The 27,362-nt window shown below is 40.3% G+C and overlaps 2 protein-coding genes and 1 long non-coding RNA gene across 10 annotated transcripts in view; 1 reads left to right on the plus strand and 2 right to left on the minus strand.

Annotated features, from left to right (window-relative positions):
- The first annotated feature begins 5,018 nt into the window (after positions 1–5,018).
- Positions 5,019–17,474, plus strand: alpk2 (alpha-kinase 2). 2 transcript variants are annotated; one of them, XM_049604366.1, is made up of 12 exons: positions 5,019–5,100; positions 7,790–8,304; positions 8,399–9,774; positions 11,003–12,518; positions 12,647–12,794; positions 13,809–13,936; positions 14,031–14,075; positions 14,172–14,470; positions 15,510–15,598; positions 15,718–15,935; positions 16,032–16,080; positions 16,166–17,474. In XM_049604366.1, exons 3-12 carry the CDS (start codon positions 8,455–8,457, stop codon positions 16,371–16,373), a joined length of 4,020 nt encoding a protein of 1,339 aa, XP_049460323.1. In that variant the 5' UTR covers positions 5,019–5,100; positions 7,790–8,304; positions 8,399–8,454; the 3' UTR covers positions 16,374–17,474. The 2 variants fall into 2 exon arrangements, with proteins under 2 accessions (XP_049460323.1, XP_049460322.1); XM_049604365.1 differs by having other exon boundaries at positions 7,790–9,774.
- On the minus strand, positions 5,797–10,770 carry LOC125906006 (uncharacterized). 2 transcript variants are annotated; one of them, XR_007451727.1, is made up of 3 exons: positions 10,213–10,770; positions 6,451–6,520; positions 5,797–6,315 (listed from the first exon to the last, which is right to left on the minus strand). It is a non-coding gene; the product is annotated as an uncharacterized LOC125906006 (long non-coding RNA). The 2 variants fall into 2 exon arrangements; XR_007451726.1 differs by having other exon boundaries at positions 6,451–6,616.
- Positions 17,475–24,451: 6,977 nt separating the features above from the next.
- Positions 24,452–27,362, minus strand: part of nedd4l (NEDD4 like E3 ubiquitin protein ligase) — a 58,352-nt gene continuing 55,441 nt past the window's right edge. For all 6 annotated transcript variants that reach the window (XM_049603417.1, XM_049603415.1, XM_049603414.1 and 3 more), the window contains one exon: positions 24,452–26,376. In XM_049603417.1, coding sequence (XP_049459374.1) covers positions 26,274–26,376 — 103 coding nt within the window. In that variant the 3' untranslated portion in view covers positions 24,452–26,273. The remainder of the gene's footprint in view (positions 26,377–27,362) is intronic.

The raw sequence follows: 27,362 nt of genomic DNA on the forward strand, positions 1-27,362 counted from the left end.
TCCAAATTAAATCATGTTGGTTCAGACAAGATAACTATGTGATCAGTCTCACCAGATAAAAGCCAAATATGGTTTACTACTTCTGTCACAACATTTTGGCATAGTGAGGATGTGTCCTATATCTATCATTCACCTGCTATGGCGCTCCTGCCTTAGATGGATCCAGTAAAGCATGCTTTAGCCAACTCTCTCACGCTTCCAGACAAACAGAATGTGGTTGTGACGTACACTTCTTACATGTGCGGCACCATTCTCCACCTGGTCCTGCTCCTGGGAGTCTGGGGGAAGGAGGGCAGCCGTGAGGGCCGAGGCAGACTGTGCAACAACATGGTGTAAAAATATATCTTGCTTTGGTAAGATGACACTCCTCTCACCATGACTACAAGAATCCACCGGGGGCCACGTCCAATCCAAAACCCCACAACAACATGCTCAAGATGGTGTAACATGGCTGAGACTGCTTCAGACTTGTAATGACACTGGTTTTTGGAGGAAGAAAAACTTTTGAAAACTAAAGAAATACTGAGCATGGCTGTTATGAGTGCTGCTTCCAGTTTATGTTGTGTAATTATACATTTATCTGAAGGCCTTCTTAAAGTGGTTAAAATTCAGCTTAATTCAGTGAATCTCTGAACTGATTACTTGCTGCCCAACAGTCCACCTGCCATCTCAGCCCATCAGCTGTGTCCTGCAGAGACCGTAAATGTGTTTGTTCTGAGAAGCCACACAAACATGCACAGACACATATCCTTTAATAGCTACATCATAACAAGTCCTGTCCAAGTGCTATTTGGTGACTCGATTGATTTAATGGTCTGTCAGGTGTTGTGACACATTAGAAAATCTTCATTTAAACGGTTTAACCACATTGCTCTCCTTTGTTCTACTTCTAAAATAATTTCATCAAAATAAAACAGTCCTGAAATGTTTTTTAGTTAAAGAAATAAAAGACACAAGAATCAAATACAAGTTATTACACAACAGCTCCCACACACACGTACAACATGCCCCATTAATCCAATAATACTCCCTCTGTTGCTTAGTAGATTTACAAGGCACCAGCTACAAGAACAGCTGCACAGACACAAGTGTTACATAACGGCACGAAAAGAGCAAAAGGACATGACATCATTTTAATGGTTTTGTGTCCTCATCCTCTTCTGTTTATTGTGCTTGTAATGATAAATGAAACCCTCTGTAGTGTGTGTGTGTGTGTGTGTGTGTGTGAGAGAGTGTGTGTGCGGCGGGAGTATTCATTCATAAAACTCATGACTGATTTCTCTCTCTACACACACACACACACACACACACACACACACACACACACACTAACAATAGTGACTTCATACATTGCTTTGCGAAAGCTGTAGGTGTGTCAGTGAGATATTGTAACTTAAAAGAGTCTGTTTTCTTCATTCGGTTTTAAAAAATCAGGCTTGAGATGTTGCTGTTTTCTTGGCTCTCTGTTGTTAAACAGCTATTTACAATGTGGTGATTTTGTTGCAGTTAAAGAATCTGCTCCCCTCCACCTGTCGCAGGAGCAATGATGTAACAGCCATAAACTACTCTTGGTTATAAAACAGTCCTTCACTGTCATTATGAAACAACATTTAGTTAGCAGTTTTCTAAAACATATACAGATAATATACACACAGTTTGGTAGTATGAATTAGAAAATCTCTGCATTTGAAAGCGGGCCAGAGGAAAGGGACGGGTGATACACAAAATTGCATTGCTGTGACCATAAGAACCTGAAGGCACATGGACATGGTGACTGCCTGGTTTTTAGGGGAACTTAAAGGGAAACTTTGACATTATGACTCTATTTTCCTACATTTCTGTTTTTGTAATTGGTTCAGCATTAAGCAAGATAACTGCAGCTGGCAGCAGCGAACCAGGCTACAATGAATCCACTTAGGGCAATATGCATCATCAATGTACATTCACTAAAGTGCTTGTTTTTGCCACTGACAGGCTCAGACTGTTATTTTAAGTGTCTGACAACATTATGGAAGGGATCCTTACAGAGACAGGCCTTTGTGTTAAAGAGTAAGATCCTTTTTGTTTAACCAGAAACAGTCTGCAGATCACAATTGCCAAACTCACAAGACTTCATTTGAATAAACAGTATTTTTTGTCATCACAATACACATTTCACTTAATACTGACAGAAACAAACCTCAACATCCTGGTTTGTCTCTGCACTGTTTCAACAATCACCAGTTCTAGTGTAGTTGAAATAAACCCTTAATTCACCCAGTTAGATGTGAAAATATGCTGGTTCTGTACACCCTAAAGTTTACTTAATTTGAGTCTGCTGGGTTTGGTGATAGTGATTTTAGGGCTGTTTTTGATTAAACAAAAAGGATATTACTATTTAACAAAAATGTCTAGCTCATTGGGATCCTTTCCATAATGTTGTCAGACACTAAGAGTAATAATCTGAGCCTTTCAGTAGCAAAAACAATGGCTTTTTGCACAGATGAAGTAACAAGGAGAAAATGTTGTGGTTTTGAGGAAATTCACTCAAAAAAATAAACTGATTCCGCAAGTGAAGTTATATGCAAACGTTTGATTAAATGCCACCAACATGAGTGGTTGAGTTTAAAAAAAGGAATGTGACAAGAAGCCGCTTAAGGTTGTAAAATGGTGTCTCATGTGAAAGCTGTAGTATATACCAAACTTTGTAGACACCTGAACAGACTGATACCTTTTTCAATGTTTAGGGTCAAGTGGTGCTCAAAACATGAATAAATATTTGAACATTTGCTTTCCTGCCAAGAGTTGAATGAGAAAGTTAATACTGCTTTTATATCTGTTCAATATGGGGCTACAGCGAGCACCTGGTTAGGTTAGCTTAGCTTAGCATAAAGACTGAAAACAGGTGAAAACTGCTAGCCTGGCTCTGTGCAATGGGAAAAAAGGGGGAAAAACTATCAGTGCCTTTAAAGCTCATGGATTAACATGTTATATCGAATCATTGCAGTCTTGTAGTAGCCATTTTTAACACTTTTAGATAGAGCCAGCCTAGCTGTTTCCCTGTTTCCAGTCCAAGCTATGCTAACCAACCTTTGGCTGTACCCACATAAGTAGCATACAGGTGTGAGACTGGTATTTAACTCTCAGCAAGAAGGCAAATAAGACTATTTCCAAAACATTTGTTACTTTAAATTCCCATAAGAATAAAAGCACCACCATGTCTCCACTGAAACTACACCCTTTTTCTTATAAAGTATCTATGGACTCTGGGAGCTGGGCAGCTAAAAGCATAATTATTTCATGCCTTTAAAGTACAGACAACAGATTATAATTACTACTTGCTAACTAAATCAGAATCATTGGACCACCTAAATTATTGGAAACTGACCTGCCATCTATGTCATTAGGGATTAGCTTGTGTTCACTGCTTATGAGATGAGTAATTTGGCTAATGAGAGGCAGAGTCACATTTAATCACTGTCATGGCAGGGTGAGATAATTGACCACTCATAATTTTACATAAAAGCCAAGAAAGGTCTGTCTGTCCTCGTTAGATTGTTTTGGTCACTGACAACAGTGCATTGTTGCTCTGCCAGAATAGTTAGAGGGGCATTAATGTTGCCAGAAATGTGACCCTCGATGTCACGGGTGCTCTGTCAACACATGTTTATATCAGATTTTACTTTGTCATATAGTGTTTCAATGGAAAACAGATAAAACATATTTTGTTGTATCTGTTTTAATCATGCAGGCTGAACTCCAAGCTGCAACTTTTGCATGTCTTTTTTGTTTATTTGCTTCTTTGCACCTAATGGAAGTAGGTGAATAAGAGCTCTGTCTGCTTAATGTTTCTCACACAAAGTGTAACGTAAGGACTTTGTTTCAACAAGGTTACAGTAACCTTCAGAAAATTAGTTGTTAGAGTGTTTGCTTAGATTACTTCTATGGAGAAATAAAAACTTTTACAAGAGAAACAGAATTGTGTTTAATGAAATATTCACTGTTTGCTTCTATTTTCATTTTTCTTTTCTGAGCTGTACAGACAAGAGTGAAATAAACATTTAATAATTTTTTCCTTGCATACTAAATCACTATCTAAAGTTAATTATAACTCCAGTGTGTGCTTGGGGGGCTTGTTTAAAGGGGACCTGTTATACTTTTCCTTATTTTCTGTGACATATATAGTATTACAGTGTCTGAAGTTTATATTAAACATGGCCAAAGTTTCAAATAATGAAGGAGACATATGTCAAGTAATCATTGTAAGCAATAACCTCAGGCTTCAGACAAAGCTGAATACTGTTTCCAATGTTTCTTTTCTACTTTTGCAACAAGATGTCATCAGCTTGTGACATATCCAGGCACACTGCTACATGTAGCTACATGCTAACATTAGAGAAACTTGAAATGTTGTTTACAGGTGTTGTAATTTTTTCCCCATTTTTTGGATCATATTCCTGCTGGAACATGTCAGGTTGTAAGGATTTTGGTTTAGAAGCTTTTACTGGCGATTCTTCAACAGTATAAAGTTCCACTATTCTTTGTTACAGTCATTCCTCACCTGCAGAGATGCTGGGGTAAGATACACCCGGAAACGCTGACCAATCAGAGCAGACTGGGCTTTTTAGGGAGGGGGGCTTAAAGAGAGAGGCAGTAAAATGGAGCGTCTCGGACAGAGGGTGAATACAGATAATCCAGCACATAAAGTATGAGGAAATTTAAGTGTTTTTGAACATTGAAACATGTAAACATGTTCTAGTAAAACTGCAAATACTAACCCTAACCTAAAAATGATCCTGATAGGCCCCTTTTTAAAGTTTCTCATTATTTCTCTCTGGCCAGATTAAAAAACGTCCCATAATTAAATGTCTGTAACACCAACAAGTCAACATCTTCATCTGTAGAGTAGCCCATCGCTGAAACAGCCTGTAAATATAGATATTGAGTGTTAAATGTTCAAGAACAGCACATGTCTGCAATATCAGGTAACTGACTTTGTACTTGCGGGGGGACAACATTTAAAAATAGACTCACACCCCGAGACCACCGGCTCTAGCCCTGAGCTCATACTGAAGTCCTACATCATATGTCTATATCCTCGACCACACGGCTATGACAAGGGTACGTACTGCATGCATGACGAAAATCCCCCTCGCAGGGTGAGACAACTGCTTTAATGCCTCAAGTAATGATACTTTGATCATGCGTGGTGATTCAGCTGTGACGTTGACGTTTGTTGACGTTGTTTGTGGTTTTCTTTGGGAATGGTAGATGTTGTCAGTACACTGCTTTGTACTGGACTGCTGATAGGTGGACACACACTGTGTTGTGCTGCATGACACACATAACACACTTTGTCAAGAATCGAAAGTAATTCCTCAAATTGATTTGTAAGTGTAATGAATTTTAGTAAATATTTGTCTAGTTTTCTGTTCATGCGTAGCTGTCAGTGTTGAGAAAGTCTTATATTTTGAGGCAGCTTGTTTAATTGTTTTTTAAAACTGTGTTCCTGATCTACTTGAGCATACATCTGTCAAGCAAGTCCTCCACATACAGACGCTTTAAAGACGCAGCAGGCTCTTGGGGGGGGGGGGGGTAGTGTGACCGAGGATTGATCTATTTTGGCACAGACATTCAATATGAAATCCAGTTACACTTTCTTGCTTTCAGTCACGCAGGTGCTGACAGCTTTATTGTTTTTTAATGTCAGTGGAGATCGAGTCACATCTAATGTACTAATCAACAATACCAACAACACTGATTTCTGATTCGTTTAAACCCTTCAGTGTGACTCTAAAAGTAGATTACAACTCAGGTGTATGGACTATTAATATGCAGGCCATAATCAAATCTAAATATAGAGCCAGTGTGCTGCATGTGACTGTGGCGTAGCAAACAAATTGGATTAATTAATGGGGAAACAATATTTCAACTCATTTTGTCAGGATTTTAATATGTTTTGCAGCTTCAAAAAATTGAATTTTCTTCATATATTCAAGGTGTTTGTCAACAGACTTACTAAACATAGCATCTGTAAACATAGGAAACATATCAGGCCCGAGCTCTCTCCTAGGTGTCCTTCACTGCAGCAGGAATGTCACAAATGCAGGTCATGGGTGAAGATGTGCTGGTATTTTTCCAGTGTCTGTGCCACCAGTTCCCCTCCTGCAATCTTGTATATCAGGGTGCATGTTTTGAAGCCTCCCCCTTCAACACTTCATATTAGGCCTATGCATGTATGTCAGGTGCCCTGTAGTGGGCAGCACTACAGGCAACAACACCACCACACCACTGCGACACGTTGTGATTTTAAGACACAGTAATGGCAGCAGCAATCTAAAAGGAGAATAAGGGGAAACACATGTTAAAGCTTCAGTGTGGTGGATTTAGGGGGGTATATTATTCATGACTACATCTTCATTAGTGTATAATCACCTAAAACTAAGAATGGATGTGTTTTTGTTATCTTACTATCAGCTGGTATCTTCATATGGAGCAGGTTGTCTTCAGTGAAGTCCACCGTGTTGTTTCTACAGTAGCCCTGAATGGACAAACCAAACACTGGCTCTAAATAGGGCCATTCACGATTTCCACCATCAGTCACCATTGTTATCCTTCATGCTTGGTACACGGGGACCTTTAAAGGGACAGTTCACAACAAAAACAAATATACATATTTTTCCTCTTACCTGTAGTGATGTTTATAAATGTAGATTGTTTTGGTATGAGTTGTGGAGTGTTGGAGATATCGGCCATAGAAATGTCTGCCCTCTCTCCAATATAATGGAACTAGATGGCACTCTGCTCTCTCTACATAACTCCTCCAATTTAACAATATAATTACTTAAAAATTATGGAAAAACAACTTATTCTAAATGTGTTTTACCAAATTATGAAGTCTGGAGTCTCATTAGTGCTGAGGACTTTAGCAACAACAATACCACAGACACCTCCACAGACTGTGGTTTCAGAAATATCAGATATCAGCTTTAATTAAAGCTGCAGATTCTGTGCTGAATGTGTGTATCACTGTAATTGCTTTAGAAAAAAAATAATCAGAAGAATCTGAAAAGCAAAAGAAAGTGGTATTAAATCTGAGTGTATTCTTAACATAATTTTTGTATTTGTATATTTTTCATTATTTTCAATTTAGTACAAATAAAAGACAAGTGGAAACATTCATAGATTTGCAGCCGGTAAACTGAGACTGTTACCTTCCTTACCATATCATGTACTGCAAAGTTGGACCTTTGAACTAATAAGTAGCACCAGAGATTCTTAACAATTCTCTCAATATGTAACTACTAGCAGCTCAATAGGCTTGTCAACTCAATATTGATGTGTTTTCTATATCTGGTAAATATCTAGTAACGACTGATCAGGATTGTGTAAAAGATCATTTACATTTTTTGATGAATCCCACACTGTCTGATGTCAAAATCCCACATACCAGTATATATTATAATATATTGATAATATAGATCAGGCATATTTTGTTGCCCCCTCAGTTGTGCAAGAGAGTAGAAATCCGAGTGTAGTGTGCATCTGGCAAAAACACAACCGCCTCACACCACACAGTTTTATCAGCTACGAAGTAACGACAACAGGCAGGTTTCCTGTTGATAAGGTATGTCAAGTGTCCTTTAAAAGCTTCTAAAATAGATGCAACATGCCAGTTGAAGGGGCATCTTCTGCGAGTAGGATAAACAGCCAGAAAGAGATCTTGGGCCTCCCTTTAAATATTTCAGATTGAGGAGGTAAATATACACGTGAGCATCAGATTATTTGACTGCCTGATTTTACTTTCCAGGTACCGAATCAAAGGATCTAAGTATACCGTTGGACTCAGGGGAGGAAATGACACCAGAAAAGCCAGGCACCAACAGTCTATATGCAGAACTTTTTGCCGTTTGTCACAAAACTTGGCCCAAAGTTGCTGTTTGACAGCTGGAATCTTGCTGCTGACAATCTCCTCGAGCAGCACAACTACAAGTCCCGATGGATCCGTCGCTCCTCTGCACGGATGACCAAACACGGTCACCACCAGCTCCCACAGACACACAGACTAAGGATTTAGACCCTCTTTCTTTTTTGCACAATCCCACAGAAAACAAGCTGTCTGCATACCAGACAGGAGCAGAGGCTGTGTCAGATCCGTCAGACCTTAAAGATAAATCCACTGAGCCTTTATCAAATGTTTCCAAATGCCTCTCTCAGGAGAAAAGCGCCATCTCAGACAGTTTGAAGCCTTTATCATCCAGCTATAATATCTCAGAGTGTTTGTCACTTTGCTCCGAGCCTGTGCCAGAGGATGATGCTTTCAGGGTTTGTAGCTATTTTGGCTCAACAGAACCTGCATTACCTCTTTTACCTCACTTCTCTCATGACCTTATTTCGCCTCTATCTGAATCTTTTTCAGAGTTTCACATTAAACAAGACCCACAAGAAAATAGTGCACCTCAACCATTTGGGGCGATGTCATCTACTTCTGAGGGTTCGACGGAGTCATCTGTCACTGAGCTCTCCAGCTCTGACCACAGTCGAGCCTATTCTCTATTAAGGTCGTTCCCACATCAGTCAGATAGTTTAGAGAGTGATACAGTAATGGCATCTCTGTCAGACCTTTATATCTTTGAAAATGACACGCAGGACTTCATCCTGAGCTCTAGTGTAGATCCCCAGGAAGGTCAATGTCCTGAATACCAGCCATTATCACAAACACAGGAAAAAAAACCTGACTGCGATGCACATGTCCCGCTGTATGATTCAGACAATGTGGTGACACTATGTCCTCACAGCTCTATTGACGAACAAACTATGGTGGACTATGAGTCAGATGCGGGTCAGCATCCGAGGCCACCTGCTGTGGATGCCTGTGAGGCAGGCTTAATGTCGGTAAATGATGGGAGGCAAGGCAAAGCAGAGGTTGCTGATTCAACCCCCCGACCACAGAGAAGCGAGAGCCCTGTCGAGCTGTGGGTGGACGCATGCCAGTATCTGGGAGGTGAGGATGCCGAAGACTTGACAGGACATTCTGTGATGCAAGAAGGGCTCACCGGTGACTTGTCTTTTATCCCACGACAGACACAACTATCAGGTTACAGCTTTGACAGTAGCGAGGGGATTGGCTGGTCCAGCGATGACACCAGAGGTTGGGGGCCACCAGTTGAGAGGTGGTCATCAGTGGACAGCTGGGCAAGTGCACTGTCCGACTGGACTGGGATCATCACGGCTCCACCAGAGGACTTCACAGCTGCCTTCACAGAGATCGGGGCTGAAATAGATGCTCTGACACAGGCACTAGCAGAGGTAAATACTCGTATAGAACCAGAGACGTCTAAAGAGATAAAGGGTCGAGAGCCAACAGTGCAGGCACAACCGCAGCCACCCATGGGTGTCCAGGATCGGCCTCTAGAGACACAAAACATCCCAGAGGGCTCCGTCCTCTCTGGGCAGAGCTGCCTCACTTTGTGCCTTGAAGCTGCAGGACATGAGCTCAGAGACACAGAGGGCTCCCAGAGTGTCGAATCCTTGAGCGGCCAGGCTGAGTGCTCTCCATGCCTCACACGCCAGCACTCATCCACGGGGTCATCTGGTGCTACGGTGGCCCCGTCCTGGAGTGTGGATGTGATCTCTGGGTCTGCATCCTCTGCTGAGCTTGACCTTTCTCTCTTTGGTGGATTTGACGAGTCAAAAGTTTCCATCAGCACTGAGGAAGATACAATCATACTGAAGATAACAGAGGATATAGATTTGGAGGGACAAAATACACCTGGAGGGCTGATAATCGAGAAGGTAAGGTGACTTACTATAGAGGTTGATAATTCAGAAAAGAGTTTGTCATGTGTCTGCTTTATGTGAGAAGCATGAAGAATGAGTGCATGTTCTAGAATTAAACCTTGGGACTGTGTATTTATTTACATGCATCTTGGACCCACACATACAGACACACACACACATGTTCACACACGCTCAAACACACATCACTTTCTCTGAGGTATGTGACAGAGAGAGCAGTGGAAATATTCACCCTTTGTAACAGAGAGAACAACAGCGATCACCTTCACATCAGTCGCACTGGCCAACACGTAAAACAGTCATGCAATGTGGCAACATGGCCAGAACGTTAACAGATATTCCCGCTACTGTCCTTGTCAGCGTTGTCCTTACAGTATTGATAGCCTGTCAGGAGAAGGTACATAGCGGAGAGCGAAATTCACGTATGAGACTCACGAGTATTGTCGCCTTGCTTTGGATTGGAGCCACTCATTTTGCACCCATGAAGGACTCTCACCCAGGGCTTGATTCTGTATTAATGGATAAGTCCTTTGGCTCCCATCTCAAAGACTGACAGCTGTGTGTGCTGAAGGAAACAGGGAGTGCATGAGAGGAAAACTTCAGATGGACAGAAATGGCATCTAATAATAGCTGAGAGTTCAATGATAATAGCATGCATCCGTGGCGTGTCAGGGTGGGAGGTGAGAGGAGAGCACAGCTGAGGACTGAAACACGACCCTCCCTTACTCTCTCTCTCTCTCTCCCTCTCTCTTTATGTACGCACCCTTTAACACACCCATTCCCACTGCATCTCCTTTAAAAAGCCAAGATCAGAGCGCCAACAGGTCCATGGGCCTGAGAGACTGCTTTTGATTGGCTTAGGTGCGCAAGGCATAGCTGGAGCTGCTGTCTATAACAGCGACAGTGTAGGTTTCAGTTGCGTGCAGGACATATGGACTGTGGGATCAGATATAGAGCCATGGTATTTCATATACGTCTGCTCTGTGGCTCTATAGAAAGGTATGTGTTGAATGCATCTAAATGTTACAGCATGTTTTTGTAACCCTCTAAGTGCATTATCTGCCTTTAAAATAATTACCTGTTTAGCTATACTGATGCCAGGATTAATATATACTATCAGTGGAGTCTGTCAGTCTTATACTCAAATGTATCATGATCTATTAAATATATTTAAGCCTATAATTACCTGACATTTGTGTCATTATTTGTCTATTTTTATCATCAGCCCTTTGGAGATGAAGTGTGTGAAGTGACAGGTGAACACAGCGTCCATCAGCCAAGCTCCGTTGCCGAGCAGGAAGCCAAAAGGAGCACGAGGCCAGCCGAGGTCGATTGTAAAGGAACCGAACCATCAACAGATCTTAATTTCTTCATTGCACATGCTGTGATAAGCTCACACGTGCCAGCTGTGCCCACACAACCTGTCCCGAACTTCAATGTCCACACACACGTGTCGTCTGACACTTTACCAGACCTTGATGGAGCATGTCAGGTGGAGCCACAGTGGGAGAGTCCCAAGTTTATTATGCCCTTAGCTCCTCTCAGTATCGGCTCCTCCCTAGTCTGTCGGACAAGCTGCAGTTTGGAAGGAGAGCAAACTTGTGCCAAAAGGCCTCTCAATGACAACAGTTGTGATCACACACAACCCTGCGCTCTCTCGCCAACTTCGAATGGGATTACTGAGGAAACATCTTTGGAAGGTGATGAGGTGATTCATAAAAAGGAAAATACAATAGACTCTGCTGAGAAATCTTCACCAGAGAAACAACCGGGCTTGGTTACTGCAAGAAAAACAATACTCGAGGAGATTCATGACCTCAGTAGAGAACTATCAAACTTGGCTGATTTCCCTGCAGATCATTTCGTCGTCTCAGAGGAGAGCCGTGTTGCGGTCATCACTTTAGAATTAAATGACCCATTTGTTTCCAGGGTTGCAAAACCCATCTCCATAGCCATACAGCCTGAGTTGAATCAGAAAACAGCTGAAAATATGCCACACAAAACCCACAAGTCCAGCTCAGAGAGCAAGGCACGCTCCAAAAAGGACAAATCAACTTGTCATCACTATGGTGCACAAGTTTCCAAGAAACAGGAGAATCTATCTCCCCATGTCTCGGCCCAGCAGGTCTGCAAACAGCAAGAAACTCATCCTCTTATCGAGGAAATTCACACCAGTGAGAACACTCCAGTTGCATTTGAGGACAAGGAGGCTAAACTGGTAATTGAGACCAGCGCAGCAACTGAGAAGGCTCCAAACAAGCCACACGGCAAGAAGAAAAAGAAGCATGCTCCGAATGCAACAGCAGTGAAAAGTGTAGCTGAGCCACTGGTTGAAGTAGAAAATGGAGCAAAACCAAAGACTGCAAAAGGAAGGATTGATATGTTTGAGGCCAAGCTGGGCATTAAAGCTGGGAAAGCTCAAAAGGACAGTATTAAGTCAGATGATAAAAAGTCCCAGCAACCAGAGAATAAATCTTTGCAGGGAGAACAACCCCTGCATCATTCAGATCATAAAGACCAACAGCCAAAAAAGTTCACCAGTCCTCTAAAAGATGATATCATCAAAAGACGTCGCCTATCAGAGGATAAGTTTGGAAAGATTGTCAGTGCTTTGGAGTCTAAATTACCAAAGCCAGATGTTTCTATCCAGGCAAAGGGAGAGGAGCCCAAGGCAGATACAGGGGCAACTCGTAAGAAGCCGTACAGTGAAGTGGTCAAACAAACAATCCCACCCAAGGAAGGTAAGAGATATAACATTAAACATTTTCTCTGCAAAGCACTCCTCTGTGACACATTCATAATTCCTGCTATTCTACTGCATGATGGTGTGTAAACACCTCATAATAAAAGCATATGACAATGTCTGCAGAGCCCAAGGTGGTAAAACCTATCCAGGCAGTATCAGTGAGCGGGGACCCCCAGAGTCTGTGCCTATGGTGTCAGTTCGCAGCTGTCTTCTCCAACCACATAGTCACCTGGCGCAGAGATGGCACTGTCCTGTCTGAGATCAAGAGAAGGTATTTAGATTCACTTTACAGGAGTTTTACAATGTATTTTTTTTACTTAACCCTCATCTTTACACAATGTTTATAACATTCAGAGCATTAATATAAAAGAAAAACATGTAAAGATAAAGATGAGTAATGGCATCCTTAGGAGAGAACGAAGCCATGCTACTTGTGTGTGTAACCAAAGCTTCTCTTGTTGTTGTGTGGGGTCGACTCTGGCAGTGCGTGCATGTGAGTCCATGTTTGTATCCCACTGGCTAGCACACTGCACTCAGACTGAGATAACTGTTGATAATGTCATCCCAACCCACACTCTGGTCCCCCTCCCCGCACATTAACACCATTAGCTTTGTAAGAGGAAAATGTGCTTTGCAATACTTTGCCTGCAGGGATAAAGCGGACCTATGGGTTTAAATTCTGTTTCCTTTAAAGTGGAAACTTTTCAACTCCACCCCAGTGTTTCAAAATGTTGTTATTGTTGGCGCGGCTGTTACAAAGACCACTGGAACATTTTCCATTGTCCTCAGTGCCAAGTATCTAACAACAACACAGGACACACTGCAATTTCTCTTTCACAGTTACTTTGGTTGTTTTGCCATTTCCACTACTGGGGATAGAAACTGTAAAGAACTTACAGTGATACAGTCAAGAATTACTTCATAACGATAAGTTAAAGCAAAAAAAAAAAAAAAAAAGAGACTATTTTCACGTTAAATCTACATTTTTTTTTTTTGCCCAGCAGCGATTGTGTAACCTGCACCTTCTACATAGCCTATACCTGTCTACAGCTACCTTTGCTTGCATAATACTCGAGTCGATTGACATTCGTCAAGAGGAGCAATCAACACAGTCAAATTCGAGCAGACACAATTCATATATTTGGCTTAGAAAGGATCCTGGATTGCCATAATGTATATAACCTATTGAAAAAGATTGTTGTCAGATATAGTGCCAGTAGGTTGTTGTGTAGAGATTAGTGGCTTTGTGTGGTGCATTTTGTGACTCTGGTACCTCTCTCTGAAGCGCAGGGGACGAGAGCAGAGTGTCACTGACCATCTCCAACGCTTCCCACAAAGACTTGGGCAAGTACCAGTGTCAGCTCACCAGTCTGAATGGATCAGTCTCCCTGGACTATGTGCTCACATATGAAGGTAAAAAAAAACATGATTTAATGACAACATCTAAAACATAAATGTCGTTAAAAATGTGTATCCAACACATTTCTTCTTTTTGACTATTTTACAGTGCTCAGTGAGATTGTCATCCCTCCAACTCCGAAAACTGTCATATGTAAGTTGTGATCTTTGTTACTTTCTGAGCTTTAAAAGCTTGGCTCAGTTTTGTTTGGGATTTTGACAGATAACAGATGACACATTGTCTTTCTAGCTGCCCCCGTGGAGATGGAGAGTGAGGAGGAGGATGTCCACTGCTCCAGGCTGATTTTCAAAGAGGATTTCTTAACAGACCAATGCTTTGGAGAGAACCAACCTGTCAGCATTGTCACTGAAAAGGTTCACTTCGGGGAGGGGATGCACCGGCGGGCTTTTCGGACCAAGATGCGGGCGGGTCAGATCCCTCTGTTACTGCCTGGATACCCCTGTGTGCTAAAAGTACACAATTCTATCAGCTACGGGACCAAGAACAACGATGAGCTTGTTCAGAAGAACTTTACCTTGGCTGTAGAGGTAAGAACATCACAGGACTTCCTCTGGGGAGTCCCCCATGTTGTTATTCAGTAGCCCAGAGCAGATAAATCAAACACTGGCTCTAGATATGGCCATACACGTTTTCCTGTCAGCCACTGGAGTTCTCTTACCCAGTTGGCACCACAGTCTGTTTATAAAGATGGACGACATGAAAGCTCCCCAAAAGTGAAGCCAAAACACCTCAATCGCCCCCTGGTGGCTGGCTGCAGTATTTGTCATAATCCCCACCCTCTCCATTTTCGCAGATGGGACATGGGCCAAACTAAAAACATCAAAGTACACCTCAGATAAATTTTTCCTAAAGATGATTTCTGTCATTTATGGCCGTTTTATCACACTGATGTATGTTCAAGCTTTCATTTTTCTGATAAGTTTGATTTTAATTAGTTATTTGATGCTATTAAAAGGGGGTTTGACATTATGATTGGCAGCTGTGTGTGCCAATCTGTGCGCTCACTATCAATGGCGCTGCTCGCAATTGGTTGGACAAGTCTATAGATGGGAACACAGAGATCGGTACTGTGTTGTAACTGATGTCACCAATGTAAAATGGCAGCAGCCGTATCAGGGATATTTTGGCTTCATTTTTGTACAGCAGGAGGAAGTGGCAACATGATGTCCATTTTGTCATATACAACCATTGCTTGGCACGTGGGAGAAGTTTCAGTCCTGTCACCTCACCGCTAGATGCCACTAAATCCTACACACTAGACCTTTAATAAGCATTTTTTGTGCAGAGAATTTTATGGAAATGTTTCTGAATCAAATTTTTGACGCAATGTCATAGAATTCCGATTGAAATGACTCAAAAATGCATTTTGTAGGGGGAAATGCTCAGAGAGAGCCACTAAACATAGCTTACATAACATGCAAAATGTGACACTTGGGGCCATCTGGTTTTATTTTGATATGTTAATCATCCAGTTTTGAGTTTTATTCTTTTACAAAAACAGAATAAACACAATATTTTATCAAAGATCTTATGAGATGTCCTCTGTTAATTTTGTTTGCTCTGTAGGAGTGCCAGGTCCAGAACACAGCGAGAGAGTACATCAAGGCGTACACCACTGCAGCTCAGGCTGTTGAATCCTTTGGAGAGATCCCAGAGTGAGTGACACACATGACAACCTGTAAACATAATATACAACATGACTCTCTGTTTTAATTATTTAACAATAGTCTGAAACACACACAGCTCATGTCATTTTGTTTCACACTTCCACCAGGATCATTCCCATCTACCTGGTTCACCGTCCATCCAATGACATCCCATACGCCACCCTGGAGGAGGAGCTGATCGGCGACTTTGTCAAGTATTCAGTCAAGGACGGCAAAGAGATCAACCTGATGAGACGGGACTCAGAGGCAGGGCAGAAATGTTGTGCTTTCCAGCACTGGGTGTATGATAAGACTGATGGCAACCTGCTGGTTACTGATATGCAAGGTTGGGAAAATGTGCAAATATACAAGTTTATAATCTTTGTATCTGCAAATGATTTCATTCAGAGCGCTTAAATCAGTCTGATTTTGTGATTTTCAGGGGTGGGAATGAGGCTCACTGATGTGGGAATAGCCACCTGTAAGAAAGGGTGAGTATTTTTTTTTTCTTTACACCAATAACAGATGCAAATTGTTAATACATGCAAAGTGACAAGTTATTTTATTTCTTTTTAGATATAAGGGCTTCAAAGGAAACTGTGCCACCTCCTTCATTGACCAGTTCAAAGCTCTGCACCAGTGCAACAAATACTGTGAGATCCTGGGCCTCAAGTCCCTGCAGCCCAAACCTAAAAAGCCTGCATCTGCTCCCAAACCCAAACCCCAACCCTCTGCTGCACCCAAGAAGAAAACATTTGGGCCAACAATGAAGGGCAAGTCATAATAGGAGGAGAATCTTTGGACTATGGGGATTTCATTTTTATTGAACTGGTGAGGGTTTAGTTGATTTGATTTGCTTTGCTCACGTTGGACCTTGTCTTGCAGAGTTTGGTTTGTCAAAGATGAATCAGAAGGTTTTGGGCTGCAGGTGGAAGATGACAGAGGAGACAGATGGGTTTGACTCTGGAGGGAGCCACTATTGTTGTATAGGAGTTTTTGCTACATCTCATGTTGAACATTTGAGACCAGAGATGGTCTCTGAATGAAAGTGTGACACTTTATTTCACGAGTTTTGGGTAAACTGTGACACTTGAAAATGATGACGTTTGTCGACAACGTTGAACTTTGATGTCTTAGAGAGATTGCTTTATTGATGAAGTTCAATAGTTTTTCTTTACACAACAACACTTTTTTGTTTGTTTTTTTACTTCTGTGATGTTTTCAAATTTATTACTTCATTAAATTAATGAACTTGTTAATTAATTGATTAGAGGAAATGTCTTTTAAATAGGCTGTATGATGAACCACACACAGTAGAGAACATGTATTGTTTTGAGTTCAGTATGAGTGGGTCAGTTTTGTGTGTTTGGTTTGCGAGGTGACACAGGTGTTTGATGAACATGTATTCGTTTAGTGTCATATCATTATAATGTTCATATAGGAAAAGGTACTGATTCAGGATGAGCTCACATTTTATTCTGGAAACAACAAAGTCATTTTGTAAAGCTTGTGTAAAGTATACTTTTGAATGTATTCACTGAAAAAATGTGAAGATTTATTGATTTGTCATTTTATTACCTGGTGCAAATCTTCTTCTGATTTTCTGGCATCATTTCAAGGATCCAGTCTGCGGCCTAGCTCAAACTAAGTCACTGACATGTGAAACTAAACCCGTTCAGAGCCTGTCTGCATACATATGATATCAATAACATACCAGCTGTTCAATGGCACACAGTCTCCATATAATAAGCTCCTCTGTCCTACTCTCACTGTTGCTTTTTAAATCCCTGACCCAAATTGCTGACATGGCTCTCAGGTTGAGGCTTTCGGCCAGCGTATATGCACACACTTGATCTTTGTCATTAAAGAGATGTTGCTGGTTGGAGAGGCTTTCTGGTTTATTTTTCATTAAGTTAAAAGGATAAATCAATAGTACATATTTTTCCTTTTACCTGTGGTGCTATTTATCAGTTTAGATTGTTTTGTTGTGAGTTGCTGAGTGTTGGAGATATCAGCTGTAGAGATGTCTGCCTTCTCTCCAATATAATGGAACTAGATTGCACTCAGTTTGTGGTGCTCAAAGCGCCAAAAAATGTATTTTAAAAACTCTGGCTGCTCAAAATAATCCACAGACCTTGTTGTGACCAGTTTCATGTTGGAACTGACCTGCAAACTATATCAATGCTGCATCTACTGCTAGCTCACCTAGCACCACTGAGCTAGATATCATTACAGCTCAGCCGAGGAGGACGCCATTAATGTTTGCATCTGTCACAAGCTTGAGCCTCTTGTCCATGAGTAGATGCACACTTCCTTCTGCGCGATGATATAGTGGCGGGTGTAGTTTGGTAGAAAGAAAATAGTTCCTACACGAAACTGCTCACAACAAGGTCTGTGGGTTATCTTGACAAATCAAAGTTTTTTTAATGCAACTGTTGGCACTTTGAGCACCGCAAACCGAGTGCCATCTAGTTCCATTATATTTGAGAGAAGGCAGAAACCTCTATGGACGATATCTCCAACACTCTGCAACTCACACCAAAACAATCTCAACTGATAAACAGCACTACAGGTATGAGGAAAAATATGTATTTTTTTTTTATCTTGGGGTGAGCTGTCCCTTTAAATCAACACATTTTCTGTATTGGGACCTCTGACCCACAGGTTTGAGGGATTAAGGGTATTGCATCATGATTGACACTGATGTGCAAATATCTGCTTGTCTTTGTACACGGGGCTGGGTTTGAATATGTGTATCAAATGTGAACAGTTTGTCTAATTTAGTTCATAGGAATGTGAGAAAAGTTCACTCTGTAGCAACAGACAAAAAACAAACACTTTATTTATGTCATTTGTAGGATGAAGACAGTTGTACGGTCTTAAAATGTAGTGCTACAATTGTTTAGATCAGATTACCTGTTTACATGTTGGGAAAAAGTTCGAAAGATGTCAACACAAGAAATGGCGACAGCATGAAAAAACAAATGGGCCGTCTATTTTTATGTTGTACTCACAGAGGAGAAGGTCTCCAGCAGCAAATTAGCACCTCAAACACAAAAGTAAGTGGGTCACACTCAGAAGCTCAAGATCATGTACCATATATCAACACAGTGTATCTATTTTTATCTCAGCTCCTCCTCAGTGGTGTCACATAAACACATTTCTAAGATTTGAATGAGGGAACTATTACAAATCTATGGTAAGACAATTCAGATACAGAAGCCACAATACAAACAGAGGGAGACTGACTGAGGGACATGTTGAGGCTCTTTTCACACTGTAGCTATTTAGTGTGATAATGGCGTTTGATACACAGGACACAAACACCATTGTCACACTCCACAGCTCTGGAGGACATTTACCAGAGATATTGCAGACGGAGGAATTGTTAATGCACGCTGGTGGATGGACAACCTGGTGAGATAAAGGAAACAGAAGTTTGGTGATATGAAGAGTAGTGGAGAGAGTGAAAGTGAGAACATGAAACAAAGTAGAGAGAAACAGAGTAAGCTGTGATTCATAATTATACATGTAGCACTTTATAATCTGAAATTAAACATGAATGAAGAACTTAAAAAGCCACGGAAAATGGTGACAGTGATGCTGACTAAATACACACGGCTTATCCAAAGTGTCCGAAGTCCATGTCCTTTTTTTTACTGATTGTGGGGATGGTTGCAGCTGTGCGCATTTAAAGTGTGTGAGTGTCAGGGAGCAAGAAAGTAAAAGAACACCTGTGTGACCCCCATGTCTTTCTATATAACAAACTTTTTTGCTAATTTATTTAGCACATGTAGTTGTAAATAGAGTTGGTTCTGACTGTATGTCACACTAGATTCAGTACATCTTTATTTCTTTTGCTTTTAACCATATAACATAATAATTCAGCGCTGAAAATGACACACAAATGATCAACTTTACCAATACAACTATGAGATGAAAACATTATTAAAGGATTCTGACCTATTTTCAGACAACACCCAACTCACCTCAAGTTTCTAAAGTGGATCCTCTCTCCAGGATTCATTCATTCATACCCTGCTCTCATCCTCCTGCTCCTGATCCTCCCGGCCACTCTCTCCTTTCTGCTCCTTCCCTCTCTCACCGGCGTATCTTTGTCCCCCGAGTCTTTCCAAACAGTTAAAAGTCCAGAGCTCCAGGTTCATGAGGTGATATGTGGTGCTTTTGGGTTTGATGCTGTCCCGTTCCAAGTCTTTATGTAGACAGAGCAGGCTTTGGACAAACAGCCAGTTCCACATTAGTGATAAGCTACAGGGGAAGTATTGATCGACCCTGACCAGAGGTAGAGGGTGAGGGTTGGAGGAGGGGGAGACCAAAAAACTGCCCCGGTGAGGCAACAGGGCCTTAATAGCAAGGTTTCACTGGAAGTCACCGTGAGCTGAATGAAACACACTTAGGTGAACACAAACTGGAAAATCTACCTAATATGATATGGAGTTTGGTGGAGATGAAGGCCCAAAACGTTAGCAGACTATACAGCCTTACTTTAGAGGAGTTAAATGAGATACTTATAAAGTAAAAGCAAGTCAAAGAGTCAAGTCATGTGTTTGTGACCGCTATGTCTTAAAGAGAATGTCAAGGAAAACAGATTTTTTTTTTCCTTCAATGATTACAATACTTCACTTTAGAAAACTCTACAGAGTGAATGTCCAAATTCTTAGTAGTTAATAGTTAATGGGTAGAAAATAGTTAATGGATACACTATAAGTAGAGGTATGTCCCCAAGGATCAGTTTCTTTAAAAACCTGTCACCTAGAGCAGATAATGAACTAGCATCCCTTTAAATGGAGGTTTGATTCACTTTGCTGAGTTTCACCCCCTGAAGCCCTAACATTTAATCAGTGATTCCCAACCAGTGGTATTTGTACTTCTGCAGTGTCAGGGGGTGCATGGATTGGTTGTGGAGAAACTTGCTAATCTGAAAAATAGCTGACATCATCAAAATCATAGATCATTTGTATATCAGTTAGTAACCCCTTGTTAAGTTGAATTTTGGGGAGAAAAAATATTTTTCTTGCATGCCTCCATGGTGAACGAAAAATCTGAAAACAGAGAAAATTCTTGATGAATTGAAATAGTGGGTGGCCCAATTAAGAGCAGCATAACTATATGAAAACATCTGTTTACAAACTGTCACACAACTCCTGCAGGCTAATCCAAGTCTCATTTATCCAGTCAAGACTGTTTTAAATAGCGAAATTTTAGTGAAATGCATGAGTTTGGGAAGTACTGAGAATACGACTGGATAAATGGGGCTTGGATTATACTGCACGAGTTGTGTGAGAGCTTGTAAACAGATGTTATGATATAATTTTGCTGTTGTTAAACGTGGACCCCTATGAGTTCCATTCATCTGGAATTTTCTCAATTTCTGGATTCTTCTTTCACTGTGGAGGCATGCAAGAAAAACAAAGGTTTCTTCACAAATTGGGCATAACACAGGGTGAGTAATATATATATATATAAAGAGTCGTTTGGGGGAGGAAGTGCTCATTTAATATACAACAAATGGCATTTTCAGTATTGTAGCATCTGTAAAAGTTGCTTTACAAAAGTAGCCGTCATAAAAAATACTATTAAGTCATTTCCAGTTGAACTTTAAGTATATGTCCACTTGATTTGACAATACAATTTAATGATATTTGTGGTCCCCTTTTAACTTTTGAAGAAAAAGTATGTGGAAAAAAAAGATTCAAAACCACTTCTTTAGTCTCCAGTGCTTCCTTACATCTCATAAAATGAGGGGTGAGTAATCGATAAACAAATGGTCATTTTGTGGGTAAAGTATTCCCCTAAAATCAGATATTGTACAGGTTTGTCCATATGATCCTTGGCAAAGGAACATTAGAGTTGAAAACATTAATCATTAGAATGTTTTCAAGTTACAATTATCCACCTTTTGGCCAACTTATTGCTTAACTTCCCAGCAGGGTTTCATTAAGGTCAGTGTTGTGACGTAACATAGAAACAGAGGCCGGTGAGTACGAGCCTGTCTGATCATTTTTCAGAAGACCAAACAAGTGTGTTTGTGTTTTCTTATGATTTACTCCATGGACAATTATGTTAAAGATTTATTCTCATTTGCTCTTTGTGACATTGTTTTTTAACAGGTGAATGTTTCAGCAGGTGGATCTAAAGAAGAGTTGGCTCTCGGCTTGTTTGTGACCAGATCCAGGGTAGCAGGGCTTGATAAAATGTCCCCGCACAGGCAGGGTGGCTTTTATTTGCTTGTCCTTGGAGCTGATAACTCCTAGATTGCCTGTGTGAATGAACTGAGGTCCCTTCACCACACCACGTGTGCACACACAAGCACACCGAAAAAAAGAGAAAGACAGGAAGAGTTGTAAGTCTCATTAATTTCTCAAGACAGGTGATTTTGTCAAACAGTCTCCCCTGGCAGCAGCAGCACCTGTCCATGATGGAGTATAACTTCTTTTTGAACTTTGTGACCCACTGTGAAAGAAATATGTTGGAGAGAGTTAAAATAAAACTTAGACTTCAAGCTACACAGCTTAAAGGATCATCCTGCTATTTCTGTACATTTAAAACCAGAAATTATTTAAGAAGAACTTTTAGTTTAGTACAATACAGTAACATAAAAGATTTGAGTACACCAGACACAAAATAAATGTGCCACATGACCCTAATCTGACAGGAAAGTAATAATTCTATTACTTTTTTTTTTAATATTTAATTCTGTCAGATGAACATGAAAACACTGACTACACATTTTAACATTTTTACTATAATTATTTCATTGAATTATAAAAATGTGTTGTGGTGAGTTTAAGTTTCTCAATTGCAAGAACAAGGCAAAGAGATAAACTCTGAACCAGGAAGTGCTCTGTAATTTACCACAGCACAACTTTATGTGAGACACTATAATATCCACAGAAGCGGGAGGTCACTAACTGTGTCTACGACTCAACTCATTGTGCAAAATATCTTTTACCACATTATTAAGTGTACTCTATTAGAACCATTGTGACATACAGAAACATTAATCACTGTGTAATGGGTAACGTGAGTGATTTAGAACACATTTAAACAGTTTTCTTTGGCTGATGGCCTTAAATACAGTCTCACAGCATGTTGGGAAACTCCACTTATTTAACCCTAGCACACTACAATATATTAAGTATACAATATACAACTAATTAGGTGAAATCAGCTTAATAAATTTTAGTCAAATTAACTCAAAACTCAAAAATTCTTAACATAAGAAAATTATGTCAAGCTCACAAGGGAAGTGTGTTTGTGTCATTTTGACAATACAAGGCATTGGTGTAGACTCTACATTAAAATTTTGTGTCATGGATGGATAAGGGCTTACAGTGTGCTTATACATAGCCTTTTTTCAATCGTGTTGGGTAGGATTGTCTAAAACAATGCTTCCTAATTTACAAGATATTCATGTTTTATTTATTGTAAAACTTAAAAGCCTTGTCCTAATAAAACACCCAGTTCCTTTTACTAGCCCAGCATGGCTACACATTTTGACAAATAAAGGCCTGTCTCAATTACGTAGATGCCTGGACTGGTTGCCTGCTGGCTACCTCAAATCATGTGTCCATTCCTTGATTACCCTAGAAGTTATTCATATTTCTTTAGTCCGTAAGGGTCCTCAGATCAAAAGAACTAAAAGGGTTTTAAATAAAAATTAATCCAAGTTGTGAGTATTGTTTTAACAGGATAAAGTGGTGTTGTGTCAGTATGCCGAGTGCTGTAATCCTCGAGTGTCGTAACTCTCTCGCTCTGAAGTGCTGTCTGTCAGAGCGAGATCAAATAAATGATTCATAATTGACATATTATCTGAAGCCTAAGTTCTATACAACTACTATTCATAGCCTGCTGGTTTAAATAAACAGTTTGATCATATTTCCCAATCTCTGCTGAGCAACAGTTTTATGTGCAAGAAATTAAAGGCTTGTCCAAAACTGAGTTGATTTCAGGGCTGTGATTTGAAGTTTTATGGTAATTTTTTTTAAAGGAGTTTTATGCAACATTCAGAGCTTTGATTCAGAGTCTGGGATGGAATTGTCTAAACATGGCTCTCGACATGGAGGTGGCTGATCCAGCAGCTAACAATGGTTCTAATAGCATGAACAATGTTAACAACAGTAACAGTGCTGACAGAGCAAATGATGTTAACTTTGGAGGGAATTGGAGGGTGGGTGTTGTGCTTATGCAACAACAACTGTTCCACTAATGTGAGTTGGGATGGCGTTATCAGCGGAAACTGCTGTATGAGCAAAGTGCAGTGGTGACGATTAGCTAGCTGGTGGAATACATGCGGTCTGACTGGCTCCGAGAACAAAGAACGGAGAAGCTCCGATAATAACACACACAGATGGAGCATAACTTCATTCTCTGCTCAGGACACCATTACTCCACTATAGCTTGACATAGCAAATAGTTGTTTGCTGCTATATTAATGCTCTGGGTGTTGTGTACAGCTCTTTTAACTTTTGCTAGACACTAGTAACTACAGAGGCCAAATAAATGGTTTAAAAAGAACAATAATTTTCCCTGAAATGTAGTGGTGTAAAACTAGAATGCAATAGATTTACTCAAGTAAAGAACTTTGAGTTGTTCTTAAACAGAGACACTACTAAGTTTACTTTTTAACCAGCACAAAGGCTAACACATAAGACACACATTAGAAGAACTGTGGAATTAGTTTTCAGTTAATTTTGGGTTAATATTCAGAAGAAATTATAAGTTTAACGTTCAGTAAAGTGTCATACACATCATATATTTTCATGGCTCTTCTATGTTTCTCCTTCTGGCACAGTATAAGCAAAGTTAGAGTCCAGTTACATCAACTCAAACAACACACACTGAGAAGTTTCATTTTTATTTGACTGAAGTTAAATGAACCACAAAGAGTTGCAGAGAGTGGTGGAATCTTTAACAAAAGTGATATTTCCCGTTGTTCATTAAAAACAGGACTAATCTTTACTGAGTCAGTTTGAGAGGTGGGATCACAGGAGGGAAGAAACACACGGGAGGAAAAAAAAAGGCAAAGAAAAGGGACAAAGGGAAGACAGGAAATAGAGAATACTAAAAGGATGTGAAGTCTCTGCTTCACCTCTGTCAACTTTTTCTACCTTAGCAGCAGCTCAGATTTACAGACTATTTATATTGCACCGGGTAAGTGCTCTGAATGGAAAAAAAAAAAGAATCACATTCAAGTTAATGACAAAAGACATACAACAGGCGACGTGACCTCAGAGTGATCTATAAAGTGCCCTTTAGGTTCAATGGTGTTAGAAAAAGGAGAGAGAAACAAAAAACATAAAAAAGAAAAAAACATTTTTCTTTGTAAGAAACGTGCTGCTTTATATTCAGTGGCAATCACAGCTTTTCTCTCAAACACCCGCGCACGCACACAGCTTCATTTTAGTGTTGTTGATCAGTAATACTTCTGTTAAAGTCATACATATATTTATATATCATGAAAGAACTTAAAATGTTTTTTTTTCCAAGAACAATTTACAGCATTATGAACAGCAACAGGCATGAGAATATTAATATAATCATGACGCAAACATCTCAGAGAAACTATCCCCAAGTTTTAGTTTTCCCTTCTCGACCTCGAGACCGGTTACATGTCCAAATTACTACGATGTAGTCAAAGCAAACACAAGATACAGTTTCATGCTGCTTCCATAGCACTACAATAAAAACCATTTTTATTCAACACATTTGCTATCACCATAACAAATGATATGGATTAATTATTTCCCAGACTAGCCAGATTAACACTTCACACATCATGTCATATAGAATTGTCAAAATAGTAAACAACATTGTTTATCAGTACAAATACGTTGAGAGTATTTTCCTGCAAGAATTATACCAATGATTTAAGAACAAAACAAAAAAACAAATCTGTTCCATGGTGACAAAAACTATAAAAAAAAAATCATCTGTGGGGATTATTTTGTATCCCCCATTCTTGAATCCTTACCAGTGGCTAAAAAAAGGAAAACATTATTCTACAAAAAGGCTGCAGCGGCGATTTCTGATCACACAACATATAGAGAAGGCTCTACGGAGGGGTGTGGCCGATTTCCTGAAATGTGATTGGCTAGCATTCCTAAGGTAATCTGGTGTTGGTCTAAGGATTTGAGAGAGTTGTGATCATAGTGCCATTGCAGTTTCTTAGAGAAATAGTGCATGTAGGAGCCAGATTAAGGCCATGCTAAGTCCCCTCCACTGAAGGGTGCTTGAATACTGTGCTATAGTGTAAATAAAGGAGCTATTGAAATGCATTAGTGTTTTCCAGCACTGTAGATTTTTCACAGGACGAGGGTAGAGGGGAAAGAAACGGCAGATCAGGAGCCAGCTCATTCATTGCTCATGCCTGTGGTTAATAGATTTCAGCATTCAACAGTGCGACTCTCCCGTTCTTCCCCCAGCACCTTTAAGGAGTGACCTACCCACTCTGAAAAGATTTAAAGACGTAGGCATATTGGCTCGACAAATCGCTGTACAGTCTCAAACCACCTGTGCTGTGGAGATGGCTCACAGTCAGGCATTACAGTACAACATGCTCACACAGAACTGCTACAGCAGCTGGTTTGACATCCCTGTGGCTTTTAATTTTATTTATTTTTTGTATTTGTTGGTTGGTTGGATTCAGTTGGAGGGTGCCGTTTTAGTCGACCCCCTCGAAGCCCTGCGCGTTCTCCACAGCCATGAGGAGTTTCTCTCTCAGGTCTTCAAATGAGTCGTAAGTGGGCAGATCCAGTCGGTTGAAACTGGGGAGAAAAACAATTGATTTGACTGACAAAATCACAGAAAGTCAACACAGAAATGCAAAAATAAAACTTCAAAGCACTTTGAAGACTCCTCTGCTAGCATGGCTCCATGGATGGTAATGTCGGTCTGCTGGACGATCAGTCCACTTTGGTCCAGACTGAAGTATGTCAACAACTACTGAATAGAGTGCCATGAAATTTGGTCCAGACATTCATGATTTTCAGACAATGTATCTAACAGATTTTGGCTATCCCATCTTTTCCAGTAGCACACCATGGGGTTCAAATTGTACACTGTGTCAACATCTATTGGATGGATTGCCATAAATTTGGTACAGACATTCTTGTTCCCCTCAGGATGAAGTGTAACAACTCACTAATGGTGATCCCCTTACTCTTTCTGTAGAGCCTTCAACATGTCAAAGTTTTATTTATCCAAATTTTTGTTTATGACTAAATAATAATGACTGCTGGAAAGTTGAATGGTGTGTCTCCACTTTTTCCTACTGTATAAATAATAAGCCAAAAAAATCCCAGATATGGTCGCTGCCATCTTGCCCTGGTGACAACATTTGGAGCCAGAGTCTGACTCAAGTTCCCGCCCACAATGACAGAAACCATCTTTGGGGAAAATGTATTTAATGTGTATTTCGATTTTTTGTTTGTTTGGCCAATATCCCATTTGCGATCATGGAGGGGGCGAGGTTCATTAACTGCATTGCAGCCAGCCACCAGGGGTGATCAAGATGTTTTGGCTTCCCTTGTGAGGAGCTGTTATGTCATCTTTATTAATCAGTCTACCCTAAATACCTGTGAAACTAATGACAATCCCATCAGCCTCCACTGTACTCTGTGTTTAGTCCCATTTAGCAAACACCAGCATGCTAACATACAAATTAAGATGAAGAACATGGTTAACATTACACCTGCTAAACATCAGCTTATTAACATTATTACTGTAAGCATGTTAGCATGCTGATATCAGC

Source organism: Epinephelus fuscoguttatus, linkage group LG18, assembly GCF_011397635.1.
Source record: "Epinephelus fuscoguttatus linkage group LG18, E.fuscoguttatus.final_Chr_v1".
Classification (NCBI taxonomy): Eukaryota; Metazoa; Chordata; class Actinopteri; order Perciformes; family Serranidae; genus Epinephelus; species Epinephelus fuscoguttatus.